The sequence below is a fragment of the Triticum dicoccoides genome, chromosome 6B (genome assembly GCF_002162155.2).
Source record: "Triticum dicoccoides isolate Atlit2015 ecotype Zavitan chromosome 6B, WEW_v2.0, whole genome shotgun sequence".
Taxonomy (NCBI): Eukaryota; Viridiplantae; Streptophyta; class Magnoliopsida; order Poales; family Poaceae; genus Triticum; species Triticum dicoccoides.
The window spans coordinates 660,420,756-660,431,577 of record NC_041391.1 but is presented as its reverse complement, the minus strand read 5'-3'; the positions used below and the strand labels follow the sequence as shown (position 1 = coordinate 660,431,577).

The following is a 10,822-nucleotide window of genomic DNA, read 5'->3' as shown; positions in this document are numbered from 1 at the left end:
TGTGAGGTTCTAGCGAAGCTGCTGGGATGCCAAGGGGTTGTGCTGCGACGCTGGGGCCACAGACGCGAGGATGAATAGAGGTCAGTGAAAGTTTCACTTAGGAAAATCATATCACTTAAGTTATTTTGGAACAGAGGGAGCACAATGGTTTTCATATATAATTTAGTTTGAAGTCGGGTAAACTCGTCAAGTAGAGAGTTTTGCACCATAATAACAAAAAATCGCAAGCGAGCAAGATCAATGTAAGAAAAAGCAAGAACATTGGGGGGCACAACCTGCAGACAACTCTGTATGGTGTATTGCATCGTTTAATTTCAGCCTAAAATGGTAGAAAGAAGAACATGACATGGAGGAGCTGGGCGATTTTGAAGCATGCCAAGACATGTTTGAGACACAAGCTTTGCTTGCAGAACGCAAATGTTTGAATGAGATGGGGAAATACCTGAATTTCTCCTCACCAAAGCACGCCTTGGTGTGTTCTTTTGCTGCTCTGCTTCTGCGGCGGTTATATACCGCTGCCTTCAGATACAAGGCGGAGAAGGGCAGGGGGTTCAAGCTGACTGCGGTAAGCTTTTCACATCGAATGCATACTTTTCGAGCACGGCTCTTCCCCGTGGAGACAACGAGATCGAGTAGGAGTACCAACATACCTTTGGCAATAACAGGTAGGACCTAGGCTAAATGAGTCAATGGTAGTGTTAGTTCTGTGAACCCGTTTGATCTCGGCCGTGCAATGGTATGCATGAGGGCGACCGGCCGTACACACAACTCAACACACCGCCGTGTGGAGTGTGAGTTGACGCGTGGAATTCGGGAAGAATGTACTCCCTCCATTCCTAAATATTGTTTTTCTAGAGATTTCAACAAATGACTACATACGGAGCAAAATGAATGATTTTACACTCTAAAATATGTCTATATACATCCTTATGCGATAGTTCATTTGAAATCTTTAAAAAGACGAATATTTAGAAACGGAGGGAATACTATGCATGCCATTTCATACCTCCGTTTCATGGAAGTTCATACACGTTTCGATGAGCTGTTGCTCTTCCTCATCCATCTTGACAAGGACCATCCAAGTAACAAATCAGCTCACACCATGCGTGGAAACTTCCGCATAAGAATAGTCCTATTCTACGCTTCTACTCCCTCAGTTTCCAAAAGTTGTCTTTCTAGACATTTTAAATGGACTACAATATACGGATGTATATAGACATATTTTAGAATGTAGATTTACTCATTTTACTTCGTATGTAATCATTTGTTGAAATCTCTGGAAAGACAAATATTTAGGAACGAAGGGAGTAGCTCAGACAACCATGTTTATTTATGTTAAAGTAATCCAAGGCACGTGCATATCGATCTATCAAGGGCCAATCAATAAGACGGGGCATCAAAATTTGTTAGCAACGTTCAACTATAGGCTTTCTTTTCATTGGTACCGCCATAATATCACACTGGCCACTCAGGATGGCAGTGTTAAACTTTGGCATCGCGCGCAAAATCACTACCGTGCAATGAAATGCATGAGAGGGCGACCGGCCGTACGCGCAACACACCACACCGCGTGTGGAGTGTGAGTGGACGTACTCACTTACGTGTGGAATTCGGGATGAATGTACTCCCTCCGTTCCTAAATACTTCCTCCGTCCAGAAATACTTGTCATCAAAATAGATAAAAGAGGATGTATCTAGATGTATTTTAGTTTTAGATACATCTTTTTTTATTCATTTTGATGACAAGTATTTTCGGATGGAGGGAGTATAAGTCTTTGGAGAGATTTCATTACGGACCACATACGGAGCAAAATGAGTGAATCTACACACAAAATGCATCTATATACATTTGTATACGGTCCATAGTGAAATACCTACAAAGACTTATATTTAAAAACGAAGAGAGTATTGTGCATGGCGTTTCATACTTGCTTTTCATGGAAGTTCATACCAGGCTGTTGTCTCTCTCATTCATCTTGAATCTTGACAAATGCCATCCCGACAAGTTACAAGTCAGCTCAAATCTCGTCCGGAAACTTCAGCATAATGACAGTCCTGTTCTAGGCTCGTAGCTCAGATCACCGACCTCCTTTCCTCGATTACTTGTTCTCCTAACCAAAACTGAATGAAGTAACATGAGTCTTGCTTGTGGCTGGCCTACAACCGCACGCCCGCGACGGAGCTCCCATCGTGGTGACACCGCGCTGCGCACAAGCGACTAGCGCTGCCACAATCGAGGACGCCGCCGTGAAGACGAGCTCCGGACTGTCACCAGCCGCCTGAGATCTCCCTATCAAAAGAGCAGCCGGCGAGGAGCACGAGCCCCGCCGCCGCCGGCTCCGCGCATGCTTTGCCTGTCAGAGGCCACCGGCGATGGCGAGGGGGTGGATGGGATGGGTGAGGCGAGGAGAGGCTGGTGTTTTTCGCCACCCGTGTCGCCCTGGGGAGGGCGCGACGCGGGGGCAGATGGGATCCACTAGTTCGATCAGTTGAAGCCCTACTGATATTTTTTCCGATATGAAATATAAAATATTGGGAAGATATTTATTACTCAAATGCACAGAACAACATTATTACGAAAGGAAGAAGAAAAAAAGGTGAACAACACCCCCAGCAAACGACAACAACAATGACGACAAGCATCAATGATAGCACCCATAGGTAACAGTATACGTGCTTTAACAATGATTCTTTTAGGGAGGTATAGGTGCTTCAACAATGATGCTTTCAGGAAGAGAACAACACATGAGCGCTGTCGTCGTTGTAACCAACTACTAAGGTTAGATCGTGAATTTTCACCTCGAAGAGGAGTTTGAGTAAACTTCATGCAATGTCTTCAACTAGAGAATGTCATATGAACAACGTCATTCCCATGTTCAACCAATGAAGGTGGATCATAAGTTTTCACCCTGAGACTCAGCCCTTGCACTCAACTTCTGTCACCTAACCTACTTCGCCTTGTGTTGCTAGCATACCATCACCTGCCGACCCATTTTCCCATTTTTAATGAGCAGGGTTATGATTTTCAGTCGATGCATATTTTCATGGACGTGCGATGGACATCCTCGCGGGCATAAAAATGAATTTGATATTGCTCGATCATAATAACCCGAACGCGCCTACTTTTAATGATAGGATACCTTTGGTCCATATAGTTCCATTTTTGTTCCATGCCGACGCTTCGAGCTGTCAGTTTCCCAAGCAAACAAGACGACTTTTGGAAGTGTCCCTTGTGTGTCATCACCTCTTCGAGAACAAGCTCAGACGTGGCAACCCGAAGGCGCCCAGTAGCTGCACACGTCCGGCCTCTCTTTATGGGCTAGTCATCAGTCACCGGCAACCCGCTCCCGCGAGCACACGTAGCGCCTCCGACGATCCTATCCCGTCGGCTATAAATTGTGCCTCGTGCTGGACCTGCTTACACAACACAGCCACGAGTTGCAGCCAAGTCGGGAAGACAACCAAGATCAACACCTGTGCAAGTCTGCAAGATGGAGTACCAGGGACAGCAGCAGCACGGCCAGGCGACCAACCGCGTCGACGAGTACGGTAACCCGGTTGCCGGACATGGCGTAGGCACCGGCATGGGCGCGCACGGAGGCAGCGGCACCGGCGCTGCCACTGGTGGGCATTTCCAGCCCACGAGGGAGGAGCACAAGGCCGGCGGGATCCTGCAGCGCTCCGGCAGCTCGAGCTCCAGCTCGGTGCGTATATATATACTTCTTGCTAACACTTGCAATAGTTGCATTTTCCCGTTTAGACTTTGAATGAAAAAGCATCAACGACTGAATTTTCTCGTTCGGCGTGAAAGTCTGAGGATGATGGCATGGGCGGGAGGAGGAAGAAGGGCATCAAGGATAAGATCAAGGAGAAGCTCCCTGGTGGCCACGGTGACCAGCAGCACGCCGATGGCACCTATGGACAGCAGGGTACTGGCATGGCCGGCACCGGGGCACATGGCTCCGCGGCCACAGGCGGTACCTACGGGCAGCCAGGACACACCGGAATGACCGGTACTGGGACGCATGGCACCGATGGCGCCGGCGAAAAGAAGGGCGTCATGGACAAGATCAAGGAAAAGCTGCCCGGGCAGCACTGAGCCTGGCTGGCGGCCGCTACTTGTGAAAGTTTGAGGTGCCGGTCTGGCCACCTCTTGCAGAATAATAAGATGGAGATACAATACAACTTCCCGAAATAAAACTTCCCACAATATCCGAGTTCTGAGTTTTGTGGAGTTGAATATGGGCTTCTAGTTTGTACTCCGGACGTTTTGTGATCTGTACTTTGGTGTGTAAATTTTCTTTTGGTTGGACAAATATAAGTAATAAATCATGGTATACACAATATATTTCCCCTTTTACTTGAGCTTTCTGTGCCACTTCATCTCTACTTCTAATGGAGCAGTTGGTGAATACTCTGTGCGGTTTATTTTTGCTGGTTTTTTTGTCATCTTCCCACCTTCGTTAACTCGCAACCCACCCGTGAAAAAAACCGTGCCAAAAAACCCTACGATCGATGCCTCCAACCCCCAACCTCCTCCCTGGCTCCCGGCGCCGCCCGCCCCCATCTCCTCCCCGATCCCGGCGCCGCCTGCCCCCATCTCCTCCCTCACTCCTGGTGCCGACCCCGCCCGCCCCCATCTCCTCCCTCACTCCCGGCGACGCCCCACCAGATCCTTCGCCGTCGCCCTCACACATCAAGCCGCCGCCCTCGCCCTCGCAGCCGCCGCCGATCCCCTCCCCATCTCCCTCCATCAAACGCCGCCGCCCATCGCGGCCGCCCCCGCTACCTCCCGTCGCGGCCTCCCCCACCACCTAGGGTTGTGCTCTTCTCTGGCGTCGGTGCGTCGCCCTCGGCCCGATCTCCGATCGCCGTCCTCCACCGCGTCGGCGGCGGCCCCGCGGCGTGGCGCCACCTGCTGCTCCTCCTCACCGCCCAACTGCTCGCGCTCGCCCTCCTCACATTCGCGCTCCAGTGGCGTGGCGGCGGCGTGGACGACGCCGTCTCCCCTTGCCTGGCCGTGCCGGCCCCGTCGAGGTTGCAGTCCCTCCAATCCTTCGCCGCCTCCTGCGTCGAGGTGCTCGCCGCCCCCGCCTTCCCCTACCTCTGCGGCTGGTCCTTCCACTTCGACGCGTCAGACACACACCACCCCAGAGTACTACCTTTCCAATCTCACCTCCGCCCTCTTCCTCGCCGGTCGGCGACCGATGTGTCCGACCTGTGAAGCAGGAAGCTTGTTCGATGAGAGAAATCCCTGCCTCACGATTTGCTTCGTGAAGGCCAGAATTTCGCTTTTTGTTTGTCTACTGAAAACCTCCATGTGGGGATAGATGTCATCATAGAATGCGTGCAGTAAAATTATTCTGACTATATTCCGTATCATTATTTTGGTTAGTCTAAAAGAAATAATTTGGTTAGATTTGTCTTGAAGAATAGATTCAACCTATATTTCTAGGTTTTGATACAAAAAATAGAAATTTGTTGCCAAAGCTGTGTGTGAAGACTATTTCAGTATCTGGAAGTACACTTGTTACCGGAGGCATGGCCGCTGTTGCTGCCAACATAGTGGCAGTGAGCGCAATCTGGGAGTAACAAGCACACTGATTAGTAGGTGCGTTGTCCCTAGATTTTTTTATCCATGAGTATACCGTAGTAAATTGCATACCTTATTGGTGTATAGGGATCTAATGTAACAAAACAATGGTCCATTATGTTCCACTGGCTCTGATCTCAGTTAAAAGTTACCTGCAATTTTTATCCTTATTTTATTTATTCGTATGGTCCATTATGTTCCCAACTAACCGTTGCTGATATTTGTTTTTAGGAGGGGATGGAGAGCTTTACAAATGGGAATGTTAGGTTATTGAAGCATGAACGCAGCATTGTTGCAGATGATGATCTTGACCATCGGGGGCAGGAAGCCACTCGAGAGGTTGTTTCCGAGGTCTCCAACCGCCCTGCACTCACTGTCCATCCAATCAGTTGGTTCCGCATTCATCTGTCTGTATCTTGTTTAACACATAGGTGCAATCAAACCTCGATATGTTATGTGTAAAATCCTATTAAATACGTAAATATGATACCATATACAAATTGTTAATACATTCGAAAGTTACTGCACTTATTCTTCTAGCATACTGGCAGTTAATTATATTCTATATTTTTCCTGATTTCCCTGTATACTGTGAGCCTGCGATTGTTTGGTTTCATGGTTTGTGAGCAATGTCCATGCTTTTCAACCCACATGCATACAGGCATGTTGATTACTAATTAGTGGTTCCTTCTTACCACAATCATTGTTTTATAATTGATGGTTTGCTCATTCTTGTGAATCTACTTCTGAAGGTGTGCCACATCTGAGGGAGGATGAGACCCCCCCCCCCTCAAGGTGGGAGGCCTGGATGGGCAGCGGTGCCAAACCCTCGAATTGGCCCATGGTTCCGGTTGATGCAAAAGGTTGCTGCAGACCAAGGTCTTGTTCCTGAGTTTGAGGTACGTTGCTTCCTTGATGCCTTTTCTATTTCTGAATCAACTGATTTTAATACTGATTGCTTTTCAAGATTACACTTGAAGCTACTCAGCACGGACCACCATGAAGCTACTCACCATGGCCGATGTGTCCGACCTGCTGATCTTTTACTTGCTTGCCAGGTATGCGTGCAAACGAGCACCTCTGCAGGCCTGGACCAGATCCTGCCGTGGCTCTTCTACCACAAGGTCATCGGCATCGCACACTTTTTGCTCTTCGTCGAGGGCAAGGCCGCCAAGCCCAGCGTCGCCGGGGTCCTCGAGTCCATCCCCGTGCGTTCCTCGCTTGAGATTTCCAAGAATCCAGTAGTACCAATTTCACTCTGCTTGTTCTCAATCTCTGACTCTGTTTCTCTTCTTCTTCTTTAGGGGTGTGAAGGTGGTGTACAGGACCAAGGAGTTTGAGGAGCAGCAGGCCAGGTGGTCTGAAACAATCTTCGCCGCCCGCATGCCTCGTCGGGCTTTACACAAATTCATTTCGATGCCCATTCTGATGATGTATATGTTTCACCTGCAGCCGAATCTGGAACGAAACCTGGCTCGCAGGATTCTTCTACAAGCCTTGCAACCACAAACTGTTTTTGAAGCAAGCACTCAACATGGAGATGGCCATTGTGATGGCCCGGGTATGTATGTTTGTTTTCGGCTTATCACCAGCAGTTATTAATAGTGTCCATTTAGTGTATTGTATTTATCATAAACAAAAAGCATTTTTCTTCATGGTAGGAATCTGGCATGGATTGGATAATGCATCTAGACACCGATGAGTTGTTATATCCCGGTAGTATTCCATCAGACGCCTGTTAGCTGACGTCCCTGATGATGTTGACATGGTTATGTTTCCTAACTATGTAAGTATATGGTGGTCCTAATACACCTGCTGGACTTCTTATGCATAGTAATTAACTTGCATGTCTGCACTCTACAGGAAAGCAGCGTCGAGCGTGATGATATAAAAGATCCATTCAGTGAGGTAAACCTTCTCTGTATTTAAGAACATAATTTCCTCAAGTTCCGTTGGATATAATGTTGGCTGATGTAAACAACTTATGTCTAAATACTCTGATATGAATTTTGTTTGTTCGGTTTACGTCTGAAGTATGATACTGTGGTATGATTTATGTGTGTCTGATACTGTTTACATTTGCTTGAAAAAATAGTTTCGAGTTGCCTTGTTATCTGCGTAGCTTGCCATACTTCTGTTTAGCCTATAATCCCAGAAATAAGTTCTTATGCTCTTTTAGTGTAGACTGGGCATGGATCTAGCTAATTTTGCATATTACTCCGAAAGAGAAGAGAAGAGAATGAAAGAATATTAGACCTCTGGTATGTGCAACAAGTCATCGCTCACAACAGATTAAGTAACTTTGATGAATTTTGACATTCAATTCTTTGTTGCTTGTTAAATTTAATTAAGAGCGCCGAACCTAGGTGTGTGCAGCCTTGCTTTTGTCTCTACTCCTAATGGAGCAGTTGGTAGGATTGTGTCCACGGCACGGTTTTTTTTGTCCCACCACTTTCGTCCGGTTTTTTTCCGTCCCACCTCCCACCACCACCTGCATTTTATTCTCTTTTACAAAATATTACAGAAGAAAAAACTGTGCCGCCACTCCTCCCTCGATTTCTATCTAGGGTTTCCTGCCTCCGCCTCCGCCATTGCGGAAGCCGAGGGCACGCCGCCGCCTCTGCCGATCCCTAGGGACACCGCCTCCGTGGATGAAGTGGTTCCATTCGATCGGTACACAATAGGAACCCATCTGTGGCCACATCACCCCTGACATGTTGATGTGCATGGAGTATTCATATGATACACAAGGACAGGAAATCTAGCAAGTAATGTTCTAATCAGTTGGGTTATCCCCTTTTGAAAAAAAATCTTAATCAGTTTATTGGTTGATTTGATTGCATTAGGTTATTTCTAATTATGTTCGAATTTCATCATTTTTGTACTTAAGTTTGTTTCTCTCATTGAATAAATTGATTGCCGATCCTATAGGCTGGGTGAGAAGCAAAGAAGGGTCACAGTGAACTATTGCTAGCTTGAGGAGATGCTCACATGAAGACATGGTTGCCGAAGGTTGCATACAACTAAAGTGAACTTCTCTTTGAAAATCTCATAATTGTTTCACTTACCTTCTTTTTACTATCAGCAGTTTCTACCTTTTCAAGTTGTTTGGTTATGAGCCAAGACTGAAGATGTACAAGCTTATGGTTAGTATTATCCGTTTTTCATATATTTTGGTTATTGTTTTAGTTAGCTAGATGGATGTGTTGTAGTTAAATAATCGAATGGCTTCTATACTTATATCATTGTTTGGTTTATGTAATTGTTGGCGCCAATATCTTGACTCGCTAAAAGTGCATGTAAATTTCTTACTGAAACAAGCATGGTTGACGTGTCAGTCAAGGGGTCCCTGCATCTGTGGTGTTCGGCTCGCTATGGTGGTCGACCATGGAATACTTGTGAGGGAGAGCACCCCTTTAGTGCCTCTTCGCGTAGTTCCTCTGGCGTGCACAACTTAAGCCTTGTTACCATGGATGACAAAGTCTGCCTTGTCGTGACGACCACGCGCGGGTACACACATAGGCATACTATAAGATTGTTATTAATTAATCCATGCAGTTTCATGTCCAGGCCAATGTTTAGTTGCGGGAAGTGTTGTTGATTTTTTTTTATTCAGCCACGAGTGTCAGTGTTGATTTTGAGGGCATTGTTAGGTGTTTAGTTGAGCTAGCAAGGGGGCATAGTGGACCTGTCATCATTTTTTTGAAATGGTTCAGCGTTGGCTCTATATTTTCAAGGGCATGTGCAACATGCTTCAGCTACATTTTTGTTTACCCATCATTTGGTGGCAAACCACTGATTCCTCACGGGTAGCAGATGATGAGTACTTACATTTTTGGTCTTACTGATTTTGTCAGATTGATGGGTGCACGGCAATTTTTGGTCTTACTGATTTCGTCTGAGAGATAATCAGATAAAACGACAATTGACTCCCAACTAACCACACCTAGATAATTAGATAACTACATTTTGAAGTTAGTATACATTCATTCTGTTCTTGCAAAATATTTATTTATATAGCTTGTTGTCATCTAATTTAAGGTTCAATTTCCTCACTGTAAATCCTCAAATATGTGGACAGCATGGACCACCAGATAAGTAAGCAAGAGAAGGACCAGTTCATAATCATCTTATTTGTTCTACTTGGACTGTCGTTGTTACTTGCAGTTGCCTCTGTTACCATGTGGCAACGCAACCATGAAGGGCTTGACATGTTGGCTGTCAAGAAGCACTAGGTCGACGGCAGGCAAGGCATCCAGGAAGCCACATCACGAGAGAGCGATGACGCTCAAAGGGTGAGGTTGAAAAATGGTGCGGTGACACTAGCTCGCTAGCCAAGCAGACTAAATTCTGGACTATTTACACATCATGGACTAAAATTGGACTATTTACACATCATGGACTAAAATTGGACTTCTTTCTGGACTCACATCTTTTATATAATATATACTCAAGTCTGATATGCATTTTATTTATTCTATAATTAAGTACAATCTTTTAAGTTGCTGCTGAATGAAGAAGACATGGGGTCAGAAAAATGTTAAGATTGACTTGATGTGTGGTAAGGAACATCCGGTTGAAAAGTTTTTGATGCTTGAACATCCACTACTCAATTATTCTTTTAGGTATGCATAATCTGCCAAGTTATAAGCAGTTCCTTTTATTTGGGCACGCATAATGACCGTTCCGAAGCATCAGGTTAAAAAAAAAGTTCTTCAAGGTTAGTAATTGTGACGCCCGGATATTCAAGCTACAGTGAACCTCTACTAATGATGCCACGTCACCTCGATTACTGTTGCTAATCTCACGTTAGTTCGAAACCGGTTCGAATTCAAATCCAAAATCAAACAAACAATAAAAGTTTTTAAATTTTAAAACTAAAATGTTCGGAGAGAACCAAATATCGCATAGGTAATTATGGTGGAGAAACGACACTTTTATAGAATGCTTAAATACTCTAAGATGAATAAAACAGTAGCAAAACTATTATTTAAATACTTCTAAATAATAATTAATTACAAAACTATTTTACTTTGGGTAGAAAATTTTAATTTGGCATTGGCATAATTGGTGACATCCATTTAGGTGCCACTTTGGTATATGGTTAACGCTAGGATAAACAACAACTAAAAGAAACAGAAAAGAAATAAAACAGACAAAAGGAAAACGAAAAGGTTAAAGAAAAGGAAAAGGGGACATTGTGCACTAGGCCTAGTGCACAGTGCCGGC

At 45.4% G+C, this 10,822-nt stretch overlaps 1 protein-coding gene and 1 pseudogene across 1 annotated transcript; both read left to right on the top strand.

Moving 5' to 3' along the window:
- Positions 1 to 3,412: 3,412 nt before the first annotated feature.
- Positions 3,413 to 4,363, top strand: LOC119320193 (dehydrin DHN3-like). Its single transcript, XM_037594301.1, has 2 exons — positions 3,413 to 3,704; positions 3,812 to 4,363. The coding sequence occupies exons 1-2, from the start codon at positions 3,492 to 3,494 to the stop codon at positions 4,097 to 4,099; spliced, it is 501 nt and encodes a 166-aa protein (XP_037450198.1). The 5' UTR covers positions 3,413 to 3,491; the 3' UTR covers positions 4,100 to 4,363.
- Positions 4,364 to 6,592: 2,229 nt separating this feature from the next.
- Positions 6,593 to 9,495, top strand: LOC119321407 (annotated as a pseudogene).
- The last annotated feature ends 1,327 nt before the right edge of the window (positions 9,496 to 10,822 follow it).

Coding starts and splice junctions, on each gene's coding strand:
- LOC119320193 (XM_037594301.1), top strand. CDS start 3,492: ATGGAGTACCAGGGACAGCAGCAGCACGGCCAGGCGACCAACCGCGTC. Junction 3,705..3,811: donor GCAGCTCGAGCTCCAGCTCG/GTGCGTATATAT, acceptor TCGGCGTGAAAG/TCTGAGGATGATGGCATGGG.